The 23618-nt window shown below is 43.2% G+C and overlaps 1 protein-coding gene across 1 annotated transcript in view; it reads right to left on the bottom strand.

Moving 5' to 3' along the window:
* RPTOR (regulatory associated protein of MTOR complex 1) overlaps window positions 1-23618 on the bottom strand; it is a 417690-nt gene that overhangs the window by 208831 nt on the left and 185241 nt on the right. The window contains exon 6 of the mRNA XM_063080629.1: window positions 6602-6777. Within this exon, the coding sequence (XP_062936699.1) occupies window positions 6602-6777 (176 nt within the window). The remainder of the gene's footprint in view (window positions 1-6601; window positions 6778-23618) is intronic.

The raw sequence follows: 23618 nt of genomic DNA, 5'->3' as shown, positions 1-23618 counted from the left end.
TTTAGAGAGAAGAAAATTTTATTTCCTTGTGTGAAAATTATACATTCTATTTTTATTCTTTTGGTGGTTATTTCTAACATATTAAGACATATTCTCACACTCGTGTTTGTTTTTCATGATCAGTATCTTGGATATATATTCCAACGTTCATTCTGTCTTTCTGGTCTCACTCTTGTCTCATTCCTTCTACTTCTGTCCCTCTGGTGGGAATTCCCCGACCCAGCTTCCCAGCTCTAATTTGTTCTTTGTACCCATAATGCTGCTTCTCAGTCCATCTCTTAAATTCTTTATTTCAATTATATTTTTCATACTCAATCTCTCCAACTGGTCTTTCTTCCTAGCTGCCTGCTGCTTCTCCACATTTCCAATACTCTCCTTTATCAGCTGGAGCATATTCGTTATCTTTGTATTCCTTCTCTTTTCACAATGGAGCGGTGGTGTGACTTCCCTCCTCTCTCCGTCCCATGGTCCTTTCTGATCCTGGGACACAGTGCAGCAGGCTGTACACACCCAGGGCAACAAGAGGAAGAGCCAAGTGTACAGCCAGAAAGCCAGCCCCTCAGCCTGCCCTCGTCTGTGCCCTGGGGTCCCCTGCCTCCAGGCCCAGCCCCAATGGGGACCTGGACATCTCCAAGGGTCTCACAACGCTCTTTGTTGCCGAGTGGACTCAATCTTGGGCCCATCAACCTCGCTCTGCTGTGGCACCAAAGATGGTACGGGGGAGGGAGTCAGCAGCCCACGCCACTGCCTCTGGTCTGACTCTCTTTCCTACTGGCATAAATCAGATTTTCATGTGTCAACTTTTTTTTAAAAGGAGCTCTGTCACAATACATTATGATATTCATCTTAATTGAGTGTACGTCAAGAGACTGGAACAATGAGAGTACATCGTCTAGTTTGGGGAGAAAAAACGTTTTCCTCAGGGTGGGCACATGACAAATTACGTAACCTGAAAGACTCTGGGAACTTCCCAGAAGCCATCTCAGGGTTTGCGCAGGACCAAATGATGGCTACAGCCATATTGTGAAGGCCGCCAGATAACAACATCATTTCTTCATAAATGAATTCCAAATTAAACCTGCCTTACCACTAAGATACAAAGTGCATTAGTTGGACAGTTTTATTCAACAACGTGTCTGAATCACTTCTTTCTGTGGGAGGGTCAGCAGCCCTCTCTCCCTTTGCATGTTAAGTGGTAAGGCAAAGTCATGTGATTCTGTTTTTTCAGAGAAGGTAAAACAGACCACGACACACAAAGCACTGAGTGGGTAAGGCAGAAAGTTTGTTCTCTAGCAAAGAAGCTATATTTTAGAAGACTCCTCAGAGAAAAAATGCTTAATCCTACCATCAAAAGCCACAAGAATTTATGTTTCCAAAGGTAATTCTGACTGATTCTTAGCTGAATCATCAAGAAAAAAATACAAGGCAAATGTCCCAGCAAGTGTTTAAAATGAGGCAAATGCTATAAACTGCTTAGCCTGGCCAGATGAAAAGATAACAAGAAATTCCAGTGTGTAAGGATATCTGTGTATCTACCATCTCTTGCTGGTAAATGTGACAGTGAAACTTTCCATGCTGACAAATATACATTAATACTATGTCATTAACATTTAAACTCCTTGAAATTCCTCAATTTAATTGAAAGAAAGGAAATAAGTTTCTTGACCTCTATTCAGTCCAAAATAATGTCTATCATTTTCATTAATAGACAATACGATTTCATGCTGCAAAATTCAATAGGCATCAATCTGTTTTATAGCAAGTCCCACGGCAAATTAAGTACAGAGTTATAATTTTCAGTAGTACACAAATATACCCATAATAAATTTAGAATGCTATTATGTGCTCAATCAAAGAAGTGGAAGACAGCCAAAGGAAAAAATATATTTTGGATTCTTATACTATATTGATATATATGGTGAGTAAGGAATCACTTACGTGGGGAGTAATGTAATCGCTCATTTCAGGATTATTGAAATTGGTTTCTGAAAATATGAAAGATTGAGGCAAAAATGAAAAAAAAATCAGAGAACAATAGCTTCCAACAACAACTTCATCCTCAAATAAGATTCACAAATACACCTGCCACCAAATACACACACCTAGTTTGCACATATAATGCAAGGGTGCATTGTGTTTTCAAATCACATAACATTCTTTAACAACTATGCCTTACACAATAAGTGCAGCATCTTAAAAAAAATCCTCTTATTACAAAGAAAGAGAGAGAAATAGAGAGGGAGAGAGGAGAAAAAGAAAAAGAGAGAGAGAGGAAGGACCTTCCTGAGTATTACCTTTGTCTAGGTTATTTACTACTCAGCAGGTAAGCACAGCAGTCATTTGCAGCTAGATCCTGGTTCCATTTTCTAGAGCAGGAATTGGAAAGCTATGACCCATAGACCAAATCCGACCCACTGCCTGTTTTTGTAAATAAAGTTTTATTGGTACACAGCCTCACACATTTGTTTATGTATTGTCTACGGCTCTTCTGTGCTGCAATGGTGGATTTAGAACCATCTGGCCAAAAAGCCTAAACTATTTCTTTACTGTCTGGCCTCTTTCAGAAAAAGTTTGCTGACCCCTATTTGAGAGCTCCTCTGAGATCTCCTACCTTCATATTTCTGAATATTAAATCCTAAAGCCCTAGACTTTGGTTACATATCAATTCAGTGAAATGGTAAAATGATATTTACTAAGAGTTTCTAATGGTCTAGGATAGATCATTTTATTATAATGCTAAGGTTTAAGTATATGAAATTGTAAATTCAGTCTAATTATATCATTGTAAAAATGTATCTGTATAAAAAAAGACTGATAGGCAATATACCAAAAAGTTAACACTAATTGTTCTTAGATGGCAAAATCTTGGATAATTTTTTCCCCACTTTTTAGTAAATTTTCTGCAAAGGATATACATTCAATTTTTAATTAGAAAATGTTAAATCAAATTTTTAAATGAAAAAATAACACCTTAGCCCTAAAAACATAAATAAGTACTGCCTGACAAACTGTCTCACTTTTCCATTTTACAAAAACTGCTGGTGTTAAATTATCTTTTTCAAAGAAGTGCACATTTCACTACTGCCACTCAAAGGCTAAGGACACTCAGCAAATGTTACGTTCAATCTAATTTCAGTACCTCAATATGGCAGAAAGTAGTTTATTGTAAAGGACCTACCCTGTGGGACACGGCTCAATTGTTCTCAGCAGTGGTTATCTGATGACTATTGCCCGCACCCGCGGCATGCTGGCTTCAAAGTCCATTTGGTGGTAAGTGTTTGATTTGTTTTTCACTGCACTTCCTACTAAATGCTTACTTCAAAAAAATTTAATTATGTCCTAACTCCAGAAAGGACTTCAGGTAGCTACTGAGCTAACGCATCATGTCTTGGTAGAGAGAAAGCCCACTCCCTAATCAGAGGGCCTCCATGTGAGAGCACGCTGCTTCAGCAGCACATGCTGTACTTGGACAGAAGCCATGACCTTCCCGACTCCTGGTGGGAGAACAAAGTTCCAGAGATGTGGCAGGGAAGGTGTGGACAGGGACAGCTGTCACGTCAGGGCCCATTTGTCCCTTTTGTCATCTTTCCTTGCTCCTCCCTGTACCACCACTCACCTGCCTGGATGCTGGCATAAATGCCCTTTGAGAGTGCCACCACATACAGCGCCCAGCCCAGGCAGGCAGAGTCAGTGAGCAGAGTGGGCACACAGCTTCCATTCTGGGGTTGGGGTGCACAGAAGCAGTAATGGCAGGAAATCAACAGGGAGAGGTGGGAAAGTGAGTGGCAATGGGGCCTGTTCCACAGTTGATTCCATCGTACAGCAGACTGCAGGCCCCGCTGCCACTTTCCACTCTCCTGCTTTAGTCTTTTACCAGATCATGACTCACTGATATGATGACAGCATAATTATGACCAGTGTCTCCCTATCATTACTTGGATTATTTTCCTAAAACACGATTTTACTAAGTCACTTTCCTGCATAAACACCTCCAGGGGCTCTCCCCTGCATAGTCCTTGGAGATGAAGTCATGGTCCTTGGCCCAGCATTCAGAGTGACCCACAATCTGATCTTACCCACACCTGGACCACACCAACACACCTTTTGAAACCTTCCTCCCCAGCCTGGCTGCTCTCTCAATCTTCTTGGACACAGCCATGCTAGAAGTGCATTCTTGGCTCTTCAAATCCTGGCCATCCCGCGAGCCTCAGTTTCAAGTTCCTTCTCCTCCAAGAGGCTTTCTCTGATCCCCTGGCACTCAGGGAATTCTCCGTCCTCTGGAAACACAACAGCCCTTGTGCCACACATTAATATGGTCTTTGACCATGCATTGCCTTGAAATGCTCAGATGTTCTTGTCTTGCAAAAGGCACCCATTAAATAGTGAGTTTTCAGGCCACATTTTGTCTCCTCAACTAGAGGATTAATTTTTTTAGGGCAATTTGCTTCTTTGCATCTCCTACAGTGCTTAGCATAGGTTTTATTAAGAGCACAGTTGGTATTTAATAAATTATTTCTTGGACAATGAATTAAATGAATGAACTTCTGAGCCATCTGCCCAAGCTCTTCCTGGTGTAATGTTAAATGGGCACTCTTCAACCTTTCTGGACGGTGGTCAGACACAGAATACGGACAGTGAAGATGAACAGTTTGCTTCATCTCCAAGGACTATGCAGGGGAGAGCCCCTGGAGATGTTTATGCAGGAAAATGACTTAGTAAAATCGTGTTTTAGGAAAATAATCCAAGTAATGATAGGGAGACACTGGTCATAATTGCTTATAAACTAATGAATGCAAAGACCTACGTGTGGAGAGAAATTCACCAGCAAAGAACTGAATAAGAAGGGCAGCGAGTGGCTCAGAAGCTGCATGGCTTCCCTGTGCTGAGGTCAGAGCTCTCCCCTTCATCCACCTCAGCACAGGCCCTGGTGACCTGAGGGCAGCCTGGGGACTTCCACCTCCTTCCCAACTCTGTGACCTTCAGATGACCTCCCCTCTGCCGTGGCCATTTCCTCTCACCACAGAACGCCTCCCATCCGCACGGTGGAGCCTCTCTTTCTCGTCTCCTTGTCTCCCAGCTTTCCTGTGCATTTTCTGTCTCTATCCTTTCTTGCTCTCTCCTGAGATCGTCCCCAGGTGACCCTCCAGCAGCCTCTCTCCTGCGAGGAGTCCCATCTGCTGTGTTCTTTGTTTAAATGTTACAGTTTTCCTACCTCTGCTTCTACTTGATTCCTTTCTTATACTACCATTTCCTATCCTGACTTCTTGTTACTGGTATCTTTCCCATCTCCTCAACCATGTGTATTACTCTTGGCTTAGGACAATTCTGCCTCAGTCTTCTCTTTCTCTGCAGTTGTCGTGCTCCTTTGGTGTCTGGTTTTGCCAAGTGAGCTCTGCTCCACTGGGTGCACAGTGGAAAGGCCCTGGTTGGGCCCTTGACTGTGTCAGCCAGGGGTGGTGGGACAGGGCAGGGGGCAGCAGAAACTGTCCTCACCCCCTGTGCTGCCCCTCCAGGAAAGTCCTCTCCTCATCTCTCACGTTTTAAGGGTAAGTAACACTAGAAGGAGGCCTCTCCCTGAGGGGCAATCCGTAGCCCCGGGACTTGGGGGAATGGGGGTAGGGAATACCATTAACGCCTCACCCCAGGGGTTTGGGGTTGGTTTGGGCTTTGCTGCAGAGGCAGGGCAGGAACGCCATAGTTTCCTCCAACCCAACAGCTCACTTACAGTGGACCCTGGGATGATCCCTTGGTTTTTCCAGCCTTTAGGTCCACACTTCTCCCAGCAGTTTCTGTAAGGTTGTGAGGAAGGAACCGAAGACTGTGAGTCTGGGCTGTGAGGCCCCCTTGATGGAAAACACAGGGACACGCCAGCGCACGCGGCACCTACAGCATAGCCGTGACATTCCCGCGACATTCCCACTGCACTTGGCCAGAGAAACGTTGATCTGCAAGTGGAACAGCTACTATACATGAGCTTTCCGGCAAAACACAGAAGGTAAAAGTGGGTATTAAAGAGTGGTGGGATGGTCTAGGGCAGAATACTGGATTTGGAGGCAGAAACATCTATACCCCATCGTGAGTACTGCTGGTGATGTAGGGTCTTAAAGGCAGGTTCTGCCATCAGGGTCTATCACATACACTTCCTTAGTTATAGCCCCAAGTGCTCTGAACTCCTAAAAAAAATGGCAGCGGAAAGAAAATCATGGCATTTCTTTTTAATGCTAAGAATAAATTGAAAGATTATACTTCAACTCAAGCAAGGAATTAAATGACTTTTTTCATAATAGCCTTTTTCTTTTTTCTCAAAGGAAGTTGAGTTTCCAGCACAACCAATCTTGGTACTATCTAATGACACTCCCACAATTAACAACAGTATGGACAGGGTGTTCTTGGAAATCACAAAGCCACAAACGCACATGAACTGATACAGGAGGAAGAAAGCATTTTTAACTGTAAATCCCCCACCCACAGAACCCTGAACGGCAGGAAGAGAAGGCAGGGCATGCTCATGTCCATAACCTGGGTTCACAAGACCTGGTAAATACCTTGGAGCCATGCAGCTCAGGGTCACTGTGGGAAGCCCAGGTGAGCAGGCACTTACCAGCGCAGGGCGATCTTGATGGGGGTGGTGAGGCAGGACGTGAACAGGTCAGCCGGGAGGTCGGGGATCATGGGCAAGAGCTCGGTGGCCTCACAGGCTGCCAGCTGGATGCAGTTCTTCATTGACGGGGGCAAGGGCATCTGGGCAAGGGGGTGGTTTGGGTTAATTGCAGCTACCTAAAGGGGAGAGCATTAGGAAAAAAGAGAGTGACTTAGCTGTTTTAAACAACTGGAGAAAAAGTGGGAACATAAAGCGGAAGGAAAGAGTAGATCGGGCAAGGCTTAAAGTGCTGGGTCTGCACCGCAAAGTCCTCTTGTGGAAGGCGTCACCACTGAACTCTCCCTAGAGGATGACTACAGGTCCTGAGAATTCATCCCCAAAGCACATTCCCAAATTCCTCATGGCTCTGTCTCTGCCAAATCTGTTTTCTGTTCGGTTTTCCTCTTTCAAGGCCCCTCCTCACCTTCTTCAAAAAGGTCATGGAAGGACTAGTATTGTTTTTAAATTCCACGTTTCCATGAACTTTTCAAAGTACCCAGGTATATTTCCGCCATGTCTTTCATGGTGTTTTATTGTTTATTCTTTAATTCATCAAAAATCACATCATATTTTGGTTGGTGTAGTGACATGGAAAGAAGGTCAGGGTACATAAAGTGAACACCACCAATGAGAAAGCAGAGCACAGCATGTGACAGCACCCACCGACCTAGCACAGACCACACTCCCACAGGGTGGGCATGGAGGGTGGCTTTACTTTCTCCTGTCTTCAGCTGACTTCTCTAAGTGTTCTACACACAAATGTGCATTGGTTTTGTAATCGGGGATAAAGACGGTTTTTAAAAATTTTAAATGTAATCTTTCTTTAGAGTGGGAATAGTAATACCTGCCTGGTATTTACTTCAGTGAGATTCTGGCAGGGTAAAGGTCCCAGATGTGAAACTGATATTGCACTGATGATTTAGCAAGAAAGTCACCAAGCTAATTACATACACTACGAGAATGCACATGAATTTCATTTTTGACAGAATAAAATCTAATTAAAGGCGTAAATCTTCTTTTAAAATAATGCAATGTATTCAAAAGTTTAAAAAATTACAGGACTATCTCATAGATGGCTTCACTACACTGCTATGGATAATTGTGTTCCTGTTTTACCATAAATGGCAGTACTCAACAAAACATAGGATCCTTATATCACAGACCCAATTATTACAGCATTGTGGGTTTCCATTCCTTTCCCTGCTACACACGTTGCATGTATGCGACACTTTTGGTAATCCACAACAGGATTTGCTGTCACTTTCAGAAATAATGAGGTTCACAAGAACTCATGGCATTTTGGCCATGATGCATGAGGATTATGTATGCACGCTACTCTGCCTGCTCCTGAAAATAAGTGTGAAAACACAATGTCAGAACTGGTTTCACCAAACACAGTACACTCAGCTGGGGGGCAGCGCAGAGCAGCAGCACACAGCTCTGCCTGGCTTCCGGGTGATTTGATGAGTCACTGAGGACATGAGGCGCACAAGGGGTGCTTCCAGGGGAAGGGAAGTACCAGTGCTAGGGGCATGGCCCCAGAGCAGCTCTGCAGCGACACTGTGCAGGCCGATCAGACAGGTCTGGAGGAGGGGGTGGAGCAGCAGCAAACAGAGGAACAGTGAATAGACAGAACACAAACACTCCACGGGCTGCTGGGGAGAGAATTTGCATTTTCTGTACTTCAGTGCCCTGACTTATGATGTTTGAGTATAACATCTGGGTAACTAAAGAAAGGAAAAATCCAGAAAATGCTGAGTAGGCAGGTCCCTGCAACTTTCAAGACCCCTCATGCGTTCATCTACAAACAACCATTATTTGGCCATAATGAAGGGCTATCTACCATTGGAGCCCCAATTTAATCCAGCCCACCTTGGTAAGAGATTTGGCATAACACAGCTCCATCACACATCGTATAAAACAAAGTTTAATGACTGAAGGTACCTCCTTCTGAAACAGTTTTATTTATTATGCCACTCAGCAACAGGGAACTGGAGAATCATGCTACAGAATGTTGATGATTCTGCCTCCAGAGCCTTTAAATTATTTGTTTATTTAAATGATTCCTTGGGTTTATTTTATAAATATCACTGGGACAAGACTATTTTTCTTTTTACTCAGACTACAGCAAACCTCCAGGAAGAGCAGGTGTGGAGTATTTTAAATGATGATGAATACTAAGGAGGGTGAAATGAGTCAGGAAGCATAATTTTTAATCACCGATGGCTATTAATTTGTGTCATGACTTGAAAAAAATGTTTATGTATCTGTTTTTGCTCCTTACTAATAATTCCTTCTTAATACTTCTCAAAGCTCTTTCATATATATAATTTTGTTTGCTTTTTACAACACCCCCATGAGATAAGTTTTACTTCCATTTGTAAAGGTCTTATACAATGAGGAAACAGAGGCCCCAAGAAATGACATGACTGTTCAGCTGTGGGGTCAGCATGAGGGACTGGGGTGCTGACAAGCTGCTCCTGGTGCTAGGCCCAGTTTTGGCTCCATCTTTGCATCTGGACCCACTTGCATCTGCACCAACCACCTGTGACACCAGCATGAGAGCTCTGTCAGACTTCCAAACAGCATCCTCTAAATTAAATACACACACAGCTGTATTCACTCACAGACAGCCAATGTACTGATTATGGTATGCCATATGTTGTCATTTTACTGCTGGTAAACTTTGTTTTTAAAATCTGAAATTCCTCATATGGAAGGTACTACAGGTTGCAAGTTTTATTAACAACCCATTCTACTACAGAAACATTAACCCCAGAATACCAATCAAATTCTCGCACACAGAACAATAAATACAATTTAAACTTTTTCATAAAAACTGTAGTTTCTTGAGGAATGGGGATTTTTTATGGTAAATTATATGTAACATAAAAATTGTCATGTTAACCATCTTAAGTGCACAGCTCAGTGGCATTAAGTACATTCACACTGTTGTGCAGCCATCACCAAGGAATGGGTTTTTATAAAGCAGAGAGAAGAGGGAAGGCAAAATCACGTTGAAAATTGTCTCCTGGGCTCTAGCTCTATAAGCTAAAATAGCATTGGCAAAACAACCTGCTCTGTACCGGAAATTAGTTTCCAGATCTTCTGTGACAGCTGCACTAAGCCAGATGATGGGCTCGGGCCTGAGGTGGGCCTGAGTCATGCAGGAGCTCTGGAGGCGCAGATGGAGCAGAGCCAGCCCACGGGCACCCAGGCTGCGGGCAGGAGAAGGCTGCTCTCCAACTCCTGGCTTCAAAGCACACTCTCCCCTGCCCCAGAAAAAGTGCTGGGAGGGAGGAGAGAAGAAAACATCTGGGCAAATCTCAGCAGAATGAAGTGCACAGTCTTGGATTGAGAAATGGAGCCCTGGAGACGTGTGCGGGACTGCCGGCAGACCCAAGTGATGCTCATAGCACCATACTCCTGGGTTGGCAGATGAGTGAAAAGGATACAACTTGAAGTAGAAAGAAAAACCAAATTCAACATTCTTCTTTTCCTTTTCAAAGGGACATGTGTTTTCATAGCAGAAATATTGGTGTGGTTTACTAGTGTTAACTTTTCTTTTCACGACTGACTTCCACATTAGATGTACTCTCTAAACAGAGCTGAGACCTGAATGGCAGGTCCTCCTGCCACGACCTCCAGCACTGCAGACCTTCATCCTTGCTGCCCATTTGTATCGAGCTTCTGAAATCTAACACTTCTCGTACCAAGGCTATCTTTCTCCCATGTCATCAGCTTTCTTTTTCCTTTTCTTTTTTGGCAGCTGGCTGGCATGGGGATCCGAACCCTCGACCTTGGTGTTAGCAACACCACGTTCTGACCGAGTTGGCTTTAGAACACAGGACTGCACAGGGAAGTTGGGCCCAGGCGGCCACCCTGTGAGCAGAACTCAGTAGGTATGAGGAGACCTCCTTAGGTGCTGAGAGGCAACAGTCCACGTCCTGGGTTTACAAGTGCCATGCCTATCTCAGTCTGCACCTCACAATCCAAGCACTTGGCCCAATGCCTAGCGGAGTGCCCAGAACATAGGAGGAACTCTATGGATGCCGAATGAGGAAATTAGACAGGTAGATGCAGAAACACTTTTTCCCAAATATGTCCACTAGGAACTTAACCTCCCAATTCAAATTGGTCATTGTGGGCTGGCTGGTTACTCAGTTGGTTACAGCACAGTCATATAATACAAGGTCATGGGTTCGGATCCCTACATCTGCCAGCTGCAAAAAAAATGATCATTGATAGAAACCCCAGCTACTAAAGAAGCCCCTTGCAGTATGCTGGTGTATAAACAAGGACAGTGTGGCAGCACACAATGACAGTGCCTCAGGTCCCCACTGGCTCAGCGGGGAAGCATTCTGTCAAGTTTAACTCCTCCCTTCCCACCACAGCACTGGGCGCACAGAAGGCATAGAAGAGCTCTTCTTTAGGGGTAATTAGGACAAACAACATTAAAAAAAAATACATCCTGACATTCAAGGCAAAGTATTCTATCAACGAACATTATTTTTCAGGATTGCTAACCAAAGAATTAAAAAAAAAAAAAAAAGAAATCTATTTACACAGATAAGTTATTTCCCATACACTGTTTTAGCCTTGTATTATCTAAGACATTGACCCTTAAATTAAAATTATTCTTCAGAAACAGGCCTGTTTGTAGGGCTAACTAGTAGTGATTCATGGAGCTTGTAAAAGGCACCAGGTGTAGGAGTGAACAACTCTGGCTGGAAGAGCCGTCATTGCTCCTGAAGGGCAAGCCCGAGCCGCACTCAAAACAAGGGGTTTCTCCTAGGGAACCCAGGGACGCAGACACCAGGAAAACTCTCCTCTTTACGAGCTCACCAGAGCCTTCTGGAGGATTTGAGAAGGATCCAGAAAAATCTTCAGATTCAATAAACAGCACCAGACCCAGGAAAGATACCTGCCCCATCTTGCACACGTGTGGTAGCCTGCAGCAACACACGCCAAGGCCACAAGAAAAGTGAACAGGCAGACGCCCAGGCCCGGGGCCATTCATTCCAGAAAGCACAGGGAGCATCTCACTTCATGCTTTCTACATAAACTTCGATTTTGCTGCCTTTCCCCCTCTCAAACACATATCAGAGACATCTTCATAAAGAAATAAAGGCACTAACAATTTCAGAGGAGTCCTTAACAAGTAAATTTCCAGAAGTAACATCTCCTTGGTAATACTTTTAGTTTTGCCTTAAAGCAACTTTTATTGTCAATTCAATGATGCCTAATTACAATGGACATTTTTGCAAAGTTCAAGGAGAGACTGAGGTCTCTATAGGAATCAGTGTATTACCTAGCCAATTCCGCTAACGTCCAGAGGCATTAACGGAGCATCTATCCTGTGACCGATATGCTCTAAAAGCAGCTGATACAAAGCAGGAGTATTTTCAATACATATTTTTATAATTATAATATATCAAATATTAAACAATAATTTAAAAACTAAGTGCTGCCTATTGCTGAGACTATGAAATTAGGCTGAGAGCAGCAGGGGATACTTCTGGTGTTGAGGACTTCTAATAATACCGAGAAACCTCTCCATGCTGCCCTTCAAAAGCCAGCTAAAGAGACCCTTTATAGTAATAGTTTGTCACAATTGCTCTGAGTTTACCCAAATGAACTGTCCATTATTTTAAAGCCATTTAGCTGTTAGCAACTCAATAGCTTCTAAATGCTCTAGGATCATTCTACAACTCGGTGAAGATAGTTAATTAGAAATTATAACCAAATTCAACTCACCAATTACTATTAGTCAACAACTGAAGAAAAGGAGATGAAGTTCTGCAACCCTACATATCAAGAGGAGATTGGTGGGGGGTGGGGGTGGGGCATTTAAAATTGCACTCCCCCCCCCCCAAAAAATAAAAAAAATAAAATTGCACTCCCCTAGTAGCTTACAAGCTGCTGGAGGGCAGAGAAGGGTCCTGTTCACAGTGTCCTCCAGAACAGGCCCTAGCAGTGGCGGCTGGTGGCCCAGGGCTCGTGCCCCACCCTTGCTGTTGAAGCCTAGGCACCTCAGCACAGCAAGCCCACGTCTCGTTTGTGTGAATTCCAGGAGTGTCTTGATTTTCAGTCTGAAACCTACAATCAGAAACTGTCTTCTCCAAAGAGCCCTAAAGGTCATGGAATCTGTATCATTCATAGTAAGCAGTCACAAGAAAATGGACAGGTTCTTTCCATTATAAAAGGAATGTCTGGTTTAAGGTCTTGTGCTATGGTTTCTGTGTCCTGGGCCCATGTGGATGCTTCTACACGTCCCAACTGAACCCTCCTGTGCCTGTCAGTGCTAAGGAAGCCCCCTGAGCACACTGCCTGGTGTCCACCACATCCTGCTGTCCATGTGTCCTGCCTTTCCTCACGCTCCCCTTCTCCCTGAGGTGCCTATCCTGCCTTCTCCACACAGCAAAGGTTCAGGGAAGACACCTCTGCTGCAATCTCCCTTGTCCTTGTGGCTCCTTCCTCTGCGGGATGGAAATCTGAAAAAGCTCCTGGTTCCCTCTGTGGCACTTCTCCCTGCATACTGGAGTGATCCATCTGGGCACCTTTACCCCCCACCACGTGTAGACCATCTTGGGGGCAAAGGCCATCTCTACGTGCCTTGGGTACACCAGCACAGGGCTGACTTACCTATATTCCTCCATGTGCTAAAATATGTGTCCATTGGTGCATTTGTGAGTTTAGCATTTTTTTTGTTTTTGATTTTTTTTGGGGGGCAGGGGGTGGCAGCTGGCCTGTACAGGGATCCAAACCCTTGACCTTGGTGTTATAACACCACACTCTAACCAACTAAGCTCACGGGCCGGCCCCAAGTTAAGTATCTTGTTAGTAAACCACTTAGAAATTTTTTGTCTATAATCACCCACTGTGTTTCTGCTTAATTAAATATAATGAGCTGAGTCATAAAAGAGTCTTGGATAACTTCAGGACAGTGACAGGAACACAAGAAACATTCAATTTCTATTAACAAGTTGAAGACAGAAAGCTGGAGAAACCAGTCATAACTGAGCATTAAAGCGGTGCTCTTCCCAGTCCTCAAAGGATGATCCAGAAAGGCCAGGTTCTAATGCCTGCGCTCTCACTACACCTTCTAAACAAACGTCAACTGGAAAGGGATGTATTTAAAGCAGCATGGCACAAAAAAACTATACATGCATATGTGTTTGTATGTGTACAGGTGGGAGTAAGTGTGTATATATGTATATGTGCATACACTCGTGTGCGTGTCTATGCATGTACACATGTGTAAGCATAAGTACGTTTATGTGCACATGTGGGTATAAGTATATGCATGTGTGCATGTACATGTCTGCATATGTGCGTACATGTGTGTATATATGTAGGTGTGTGTGTCTATGTGTGAGCATGTGGGTGTGTATGTGTATGTGTGTCTGAGTATGTGTGTGCATGTGTATATATGCATACGTGTGAGCGTATGTGCATGTGTGTGTGTTCCTCCAATGCATGTGTGTTCCTCTAATGCTTGTCTGGGCTATGTGTCTTCATGCTTCCTCCAATCCCAGCCTCTGCCCTCATGGGCCACCATCCCCTCTCAAATGCTACAGTCCATGCTCTTCTCTTCAGCTAGTTCCCCCCTTGTGTGTGGGTCTTGTCTCTTTCGCACCTACTTAAGGACCGCCCTCATAAACTATATCTCCCTCCCACATACCGTCTTTTCCCTCTCCAGTAATACCCACATAAAGAAGACAAAAACCAGACAAAACAAGACAAAGAAAGAAGACCCCTCCTGCCCCACACTCCCCTCCAACTTCCATGCTACTTCTCTGCTCTCCATAGAAACTCCCAGGATAGGCAGCTTTTTAAGTCACACATGAACACCCTAAGCTGAAACTGTTCTTGTTAAGTCCAGCAATGGCCTCAAGTCCACACATGCAGTGGTGCATTCTCAGTCCTTGTCTGTATGTCCTCTCAGCAGCACAGCAATCAGCTGACTTTTTCCTGCTTCGAGAAAACTTTCACTCCCTCCTGATTTCCAGACGCCACATTCTCTTGGTTTTCCTCCAACTTCCCTGGCTACTTCTCCCATTTATTCGCTCAGTCCTTCTCCTTTCCCCACATCCCAGCACCACCCACCACAAGGAGAGTTCCCATACTGCCTCCCAAGTGATCTTTCTACTCCACTTGTTTATTCAACCAGCAGTTGTTGGAGGAGTGGCCATTGTGGGCCAGGCGCAACTCTAGACCATGTCCTGCTTCCCTGATCCAGCCCCACAGTGGGTTCCCACTACATGCAGAATCTCAGAATGAAATTCCAAGTCCATACCAAGACCTAGCAAGTGCTACACGATGTGCCTCTGGCCACCTGGCAAACCTCATCCCGTGCTCACCCTGCCAACCCGTCCAGTCCCCTTCCCGTGCCACAGAGGCTTCTGCAGGCTCTCATCTATAAGGGCTCTTACTCCACTGAAGAGGGTTAAAAATCTTGATTCTTATTTGATTATTAAATAGGGTCTTTAGGTAGTGCATATATGAGACAAAAGTTCTCAGATCGGAGGCAAGAGCCTACAGCTAGGAAGCAAGAGCCCCACCGAATCAATTCTAATCAAGTATATGTTGATTCTCAGTTGATTTTTAGCATAGAGTTTTTAGGTAATGCACGTATGGGACAAAAGTCCTTGGATAGGAGGCAAGAGCCTACAGTTAGGGGGCAAGAGCTCACTGAATCATTTCTAATCACTGTTTAGGTAAGGGACTGTATATACTGATTGTTAATATAATGGGTTCACTGGAAGATTTTGTGAGAAGGAAACTTACACAGGTCTAAAGCCTTTAATGTGAACAAGAGAAGTGAAGCAAAACAGGTATTGTTCTGATGGCAATAACCCTTAATACAACAAAATTTAAATGATGGGAAAACATGTGAGTTAAGATTTCCAAGGACATTATTCTCGATTAGTTAGTACATGGGGATTGTTCCACATTTTGCTTTAAGCTGTTTCTTTGAGTTTCTCAGGAAGTCAGGCACTTTCATGATTGTCTTATTGTTTCTTTTGCATGTCACCTAGCTTAGATTTATGACTCTTTTGATGGTGTATTGTTTAAACTATTTTGAACCATACATGCTTGGATGGAGATTGTTACGTAGCCAATTTCTGTATGTTCTTACTATGATTGATTAACCATCTGTTCTTTTCCTGTAATTTCCTTGTCTTTACAATAAAAACTGAAGCAAAAACCAACTTGGGGCTGTAACCAGTTTCTCCTAACAGAGGAGTTGCTGAGGTGCAGTCCCTTCGGGCTTCTCATTGCATTAATGTTGCTTTGAGTAATCTTTTTTGCGTCTCCTTTACACAGCGAGAGGTGTAACACTCCGCACCCACCTGACCTCCTCCCTTGCCTCACTCCACTTACGTGTCACCTACTGAGAAGGGACCTCCTTGCACCCCGCCAGTCTTCATTTCCTTACCTTACTTAATTTTTTATTACAACACTTGTCCCTTGCTATATTTATTACATATTGTTTGTTTGTTCTGTTTATTGTCTGGTTCCCAAACTAGAAAAGAGCTTGATAGCAAAAACACTTTCTAACATTTTATAATAAAAATTTATAATCACAGGGGAAAGCAGACTGTATACGAGCACCTGTAGATGCTCTATCTAGATCCAACCATTGTTCACATTTGCCACGTGTCCACATTTATCCCTTTCCCTCTCCATAGAGAAGTGATTACATGTGTGCGTGTGTGTATAAATAAATGTATTTATTTTGCTTAACTATTCAAAAGTAAAGCAGGGGTTTTATCTGCTTTGCTTACTGCTGTGTCATCCTGTCATTATTCCTGATACACAGAAGATGCTGAACAAACATTTCCTGCATGGATGGATGATGGAGGTATGACAGACAGATGATTGAGGGATGGATGACAGAAAGACGCAAAACACTGAGACTGCGCACACTTACATGACACACTAAGAAATTCAAATGTGGGTGAGATGGGAATTCTGAAAGGACAAACACCAGTGGTTTGTTTGGGGGGAGGCTAAAGGCATTGCCTGAATCTGGAGTTGAGGCCTCCTGCGGTGGAGTGAGAGGAGAGACTTAAGGGGGCCCGTGGTGCAGCAGAAGAGCCCACTCACGCTGCGCTGGTGCTGGGGTGGGCACAGCCAGGAAAGGGGAAGGGCCAGGAAGTGGTCTGTACACAGGAGCTCAAGGTACCTTTATGGCACCCTAACGTGTCTGTTTCATGATGGCAAGTTTTCTTATATTTCATTTACCAAAAATACTTATTGCTTCATTCTCTCCTTACTTTTTTTAAAGTCTGCAATCAGTGGATTTTAGTGGATTCAAAGGTTATGCAATCATCACCACCATCTAATGCAGAGCATTCTCACCAGCCCAAAAAGAACCTCTGGACCCAACAGCAGCCACTCCCCATGCCCCTCTCCTTCCAGGCCCCATCAGCTACAAATCTACTTTGTTTCCACAGATTTGCCTATTCTGGACATTTCATATAAATGAATCATAAAACATATGACCTTTTGTGACCGGCCTCTTTCACTCAGAATAATATTTTCTAGGTTCGTCTGTGTTGTGAAATGTACCATGCCTCATTCTTTGTTATGGTTAACAGTCCATCATACATACGGACCACATGTTGGTTATCCATTCATCAACTGACGGACATTTGGGTGTTTCCACTTTTTGGCTATTGTGAATAGTGCCACCGTGAACATTTTTTTGAGTGAATATATGTTTTCATTTCTCTTGTGTACACATCTAGGAGTGGAATTACTGGGTCATGTGGTAACTCTAAGCATAACATTTTGGGGAACTGCCAGACTGTTTTCCAAAGTGGCTGCAGCATTTCACATTCCTGCCAGCGGGGAGGGAGGCTCCAATTTACCCACTTCCTCACCAGCACTTGTGATTGTCATCTTTTTTATTACAGCCATCCTAGTTTTGTGAAGGTGTGCCTCACTGTGGTTTTGATTTGTGTTTCCCCGATAACTAATAATGTCTTTTTCTCCTCTTCTTGCACTGCTAGAACTTTCAGTACTCATGCTGAATAATAATAAGTACAGACATCCTTGCCTTGTTCCTGAGCTCAAGGCGAGAACATTCAATCTTTGACTAGTATGTATGATGATGGCTGTCAGTTTTTTGTAGATGTTCTTAATCAAATTGAATAAGTTATCCTCTAGTCCTAGTTTGCTAAGAGTTTTCATGAATGGGTGTTGGATTTTGCTGCTTTTCCTGAATCAACTGATAGGATCATATCATTTTTCTTCTTTAGTCTGTTCGTATGGTGGATTACAGTAATTGATTTTGAATATTGAGCCAGACTTGCTATTCGTAATAAATCCCACTCATGGAGTATAATTCCTTTTATAAGTTGCTAGAACTAACTTGCTATTATTTTGATGAGGATTTTTGCATCTAAGTTTGTGAGAGATCCTGGTCTACAGTTTTCTTTTTCTTTAAACTGTGTGTCAGGTTTTGGCATCAGGGTAATAATGAACTCATAAAATGAATTGGGAAGTGTTCCCAACCCTTCTGTCTTCTGGAAGAGATTATGTAAAATTGGTGTTAATTATTTTTCCATGTTTGGCAAAATTCTCCAGTGAAACCATCTGGGCCTTGAGATTTATTTTTTAGGAACTTTTAAACTACAAAATCAATTTCTTTCTTGGTTAAAGGACTATTCAGGTTATCTGTTTCATTTTGATCGGATTTTGGTAGTTTGAGGTCTTACAGGAATTGGTCCATCTCTTCTAAGTGGTCGGGCTTGTGAACGTAAAGTTGTTCATAGTTTCCCTAATTACTCTTTCAATTACTACAGCACCTGTAGAAATTTTCCTTTCATTCCTGATTTTTCTCCCTTTCTACATTTGTTAGTCTTGCTAAGGATTTATCCCTCTTGTTTTTTCTGAAATTCAGTGTTTTGTTTCATTGACATTTCTCTATTATTTTCCTGTTTTCAATTTCAGTAATTTCTGCTCTTTATTATTTCCTTTCTTCCAACTGCTTTGTTTATTTTCCTCTTCTTTTCTAGTTTCTTGAGGTAGGAGCTCATATTAGTAATTTGTACCTTCCCTCTTTTCTAATATAAAAGCTGTAAGTTTCCCTTTAAACACTGCTTTAGCTGCATCCTGTAAACACTGACATAGTGTATGTTCATTTTTATTCAATTCAATGTGTTTTTAAATTTCTCTTGAAGACTTTTGACCCATTTATTACTTAGAAATGGGTTGTTTAATTTTTTTCAGAGATTTCTCTGTTGTCTTTCTTTATCGATTTCTAATGGATACTATTATGGTTAAAGACATAGTCTTTGTGGCTTCGATTATTTAAAATCTGTTGAGGTTTGTTTTATGACTGAAGATGTGCTCTATCTTGACGAATGCTCCACGGACACTTGGAAAGGATGTGTATTCTGCTGTTGGCAGGTGGAGTGTTCTGTAAATATCTATTAGATCCTTATGGTTGACATTTCAACACAGATGGTCACTTCACTTTCAAAAAAAGACAGTTTAATTTCTTCTTTTCCAATCTGTACCCCTCTGTTTTTTTTCCTTGCCCTTTGCACAGGCTGAGACTTACTGTCCAATGCTGAGGAGGAGCAGTGAGAAAGCACATCTCTTCCTCGCTTCTGACTGCAGTGTGAAGGACCAGCACTCGCTGAGCATCCCTCTCCTCACACAGGTGGGGGACTTACTGCTTGCTCCCCTCCCCCTCCTCCATGCCCAGCGACTCTTCCTGCTGTCACCAGGATCCTCTGTCAGAGGACATCTGGTTGTCACCTCAATGCTCTCCAGTGTCAGCTTGGGGGAAGGTTCAGCCCCTCGGCCTCTGGCAGTGGGGGCAGAGTCTTCTGGCTGTGAACCACACTGCCTTGCTCTGTATCCCTTGGTGCTGGCCCTGATCTGTGGTCCAGAAAGTTAAGCAATTCCTGATAATATTTTTAAACAGATGAAATTAGAACGAAAAAAAATTAAGTTCTAAGACTTAACTTTACAAAAACTCCCAGTTTTATGGCAATTGCAAATAGTATATTGTATTCATGGGTTAGGTCTAATAATTTTTTGTTTCCTTTTATATTCTGCACAAATCAATTAAAGATCAAATATATACAATGCATCACAGACATATCAAAGAAAACAACTAAAGGTAGTTTATTCAAATATACAAGGGTACTTCAGAAAGTTCTTGGAAAAATAGAATTAAAAAATAATCTTCCCATGAACTTTTTGAAGTATCTTCATATATTTATTTATCAGACTAAATCTATCAATATTTCCTGAGCATCAGCTTCACATGAGGTATCCTTAACAGGTTTACATGATACATTTAAAACATAGCCAACAACAATGACAGAAGAGATATTACAAAACAATACATAATTAACTGTCAAATTTTTGTGTAAAGTGTTGTTATATGAGGTTGGCTGAGGAAGATTTCAGGCTCGGGGAAGTGTCTATGAAAGAAGTAGAATTTTAGTTACACCCTGAAACTGAGTGTGCTAATAATGTGCTTTGCTCTGTCTGTGGGTTTCATTTAATACCATCAGCAGTGAAGGTTTTTAAATTTTTTATGCAGAGAACATTTTTCTTTTTCCTGAAGCCTTCAAATTAGAGGACTAGGAGTGATACAAAGTACCAGCTGAAAAGAACTTTATCTTCCCACACAAACCACAGAAAGGGACCGTGCACAGAAGCAGCAAAAAGTTTGGAGACTGTCTACGTAACATTTGACCGCACAGATTGACGATGGGACTAAATGTAAAAATGCTCTATGAACTACAAAGTGTCGCACAAACCGAAGGTGCTGGTGTGCATGAGCTCAGGCTGGCCAGGCTGCTGGGCCTGCTGCAGGGACCCTGCTCTGCTCCGTTCCCCGGGAGCTGCCCTTGCCCCCACTCACTCCCCTTCTCTCCCAGCTCTCACTCTCAAGTAAAGGTTTCTACAGTATTTGTTTTTAAATTACCTCCCTTCTCTCCTACAAACAATTGAAATGGCAGCATTTCTTCTACATTACAAGTGCAATTCTCTTGTTTTGTATGTGTGTGTGAGAGAGAGAGAGAGTGAGAGAGAGAGAGAGAATGTGTGTGTTTCAACTACATTATATGTTTCTTAGCACCAGGAAGTTCTGAAAACCTTGACTGTTACAAACTCCTACAGCTTACTATAAGAAGGCACACTAAAGTGACTTTGGCTAGTCTTTATTAAAAAGAGGGACTGAAACTGTCCAGAGCATATGCAGAGAATGTAAGAGGGGGAGGTGTTCATTCTGCCAAATCCTGGGGTGGCCTGGGCTGGAAGACCGGGGCTACCTGAAGACCTTTCTAAAGGAGAGCCAACCTCTCACCTGTGTGCTTGATGCTGGGTGTCCTGCAATTATCCACCACCACCACCCTCCCCAGAAGGCACTCAGAGGTGGGTTTTTTTCCCCCTCTAAAGAGAGTTACAGATGTATCTGTAAATAGAACATCTTCTTAAAATCCACAAATTAATAGTGGCTGGCCCGTGGCTCACTTGGGAGAGTGTGGTGCTGATAACACCAAGGCCACGGGTTCAGATCCCTATATAGGGATGGCCGGTTAGCTCACTTGGGAGAGCCTAGTGCTGACAACACCAAGTCAAGGGTTAAGATCCCCTTACTGGTCATCTTAAAAAAAAAAAAAAATCCACAAATTAATATCATTTAAAAATTAGAGGAAAAATTAATAAAGTTATTACATAACAGATATCAGCTCATTTTCCTACTACCTACAAATGATAAACTATGACATTATAGAGAAAGAATGGGAGATAGGAAAACTATAACTTGAAAGACAAAATGGGCGAGCCTTGGCCCATGTGGAATCAGAACCACACGAGTGTCACGACAACAGCACAGCACGTGCATGGAGAACATTTGCAAAATCACACACACAAATTCCAACTTAGTAAACAGTGATCAAGAAACACACCTTTTGACGGGTAACCTAAGAATTACTCTGTGGCATTTAGAAACCACAGACAGATGTTGTAATGCTACAGGTATTAACCTTTAACAGAGAGCTGACTTTTGTTGCAGGATGCCATGACAACCGCACAACGTGCTCGTGTACAGTAGCAGCAGAGGAACCGTAAGATCTCAAAATATGAATGCCTTAGTTCTGTGAGATACACACAATATTTTTTGAGGAAATCTGAAGATTCTGGACATTAGTCATTTTTGCCAGAATCTCTTAGTTGAAATATCTGACATAAAGCTTATTTACAGTGATGAATACATGAGCAAAATGTATCATGCATCAGTTCAAATGCAGGATTTCACACTGGAGAACAGCAGGCGAGTCATTGTGGACCCAGTTATGGAGTAGAACCATGCTGCCTCGCCACCAAGTGAGGGACCACTTTGTCAAGCTGCCGGGCTGCAGGAATGGTACTGCTGAGGGTCGCAGGCCTGGGCCACCCAATGTGCTCACAGAATGTCAGATAAAGATGCGATTTACTTGAAGGCACCGTGAGGACAGCCTGCAGGGCGTAGGTGAGTGCCGGGGGCTGAGCTGCAGCAAGACTGCTCCCAAAGCACCGCACCTGTTCTTCAGGAAGACGTTCTCATGGTTACTGCCACAGCTGCCACCAAGCAACTGTCCATGCTCCAGGCCTAAACTCAGTGAAGACGGTTATGTTCAGAACAGAGCTGAGCCCACCCCGTCCCTGTGGCAGGAGAGGCGCTACTGTCTTCTACTGCTAGGCCAGCTCACTGGCCTGCCCCCAGTGCAAAAGGAGAAACCTGCCTAGATCTGAGTCAGGGCTTTCCCATTGTTTTCCGGGAAGATGAGAATTGTAACTACCTTCGGAGATATTTCTTAGAAGCAGAACTGATGCACAATATGTAATACAGAGCATTTCAAAGAGAATCTGTTTATTTAAGACTTAGCCCTTCTTTCTAGTTTACGGACCAAGGATTTAACATCCAAGATAGAAACTGTTGCAAAAATATTAAATTGTTTTTGCTCTCTCTCTCCAAATCATTCTACACAAATATTGTGCATTTCAACTGTAAATATTCCTTCTTTGGCTTTTATCTGGATGGAAGCAGTCGTCCCTGTGGATCTGGGACACAGCCACAGGCAGGTGGCAGACTTGTGGGGCACATCTACTCATCCACCACAAGTAGTAAGAGCAGGATTGTTTGAAGAGTGAAAACAGCCTCAAATTCCATGCCCACGCTATCAGTGATGTATGTGCCTGGAGCGATGACATTTCACACACGCAATGTGGCTGATGTTCCTCAGTCATCCCAACCCCACTCCCTTTAGCTAGCCCCCATCCAGAGCTGGGGTGGCTATGGGAGCCAGCTCAAACCACGGAGATTAAAAGGAATGTCTGCATCTCTGTTCCTAATAAGAGATGGGTGTAGCCAGCATTGCCCCTTTCCCACTTCCTCCTGCCTCAAAGACACACGAAGTGCCTAAGCTGTGGTGGGCAAGTGGCCACCATGAGGATAGAGGGTCAGCAGCTAAGGATGCCAGAGTGGAAAGATGAAATCACCTGGTCCCCAGTGGAGTTGCTAAAGAAGTGAGTCATTTGTCTCAGACACCTTATTAGTGAAAAAGACAAAGTGTTATTTATCTAGAAACCAATTGTGAGATTTTTCTTTACTTACAGATGAAAGCATTCCAAATGTAAATGCTGAGGTCTGAGAGAGACCACTTCCCTATGCCCTTTCTCGGGTGTTACTTGAGGGTTTGCTCCAGCAGAACAAAGGAGAAAATCAAGAAAGTGGAAGATCTGGGACCTCGAAAGCAAGGGTGCACCCAGCAGAGTTGCAGAGGAAGCCCAGGAGAATGGCCGTGGAGCAGCCTGCACAAAACAAGCAACTGGGAGGAAGACGCTTGTGGAAGAGGGCATCTGCCAAGATGCGATGCTCTCCTTGAGAATTTAGAAATGGAGAAGTATTAAAGGCAAATAACTCAAGAAGAAAAGAGAAAATCTCCAGGAACAGCAAACA

The sequence above is a fragment of the Cynocephalus volans genome, chromosome 16 (assembly GCF_027409185.1).
Source record: "Cynocephalus volans isolate mCynVol1 chromosome 16, mCynVol1.pri, whole genome shotgun sequence".
Taxonomy (NCBI): domain Eukaryota; kingdom Metazoa; phylum Chordata; class Mammalia; order Dermoptera; family Cynocephalidae; genus Cynocephalus; species Cynocephalus volans.
Note: the sequence above shows the minus strand (reverse complement) of the source record. Positions and strands in the feature narration are given on the sequence as shown.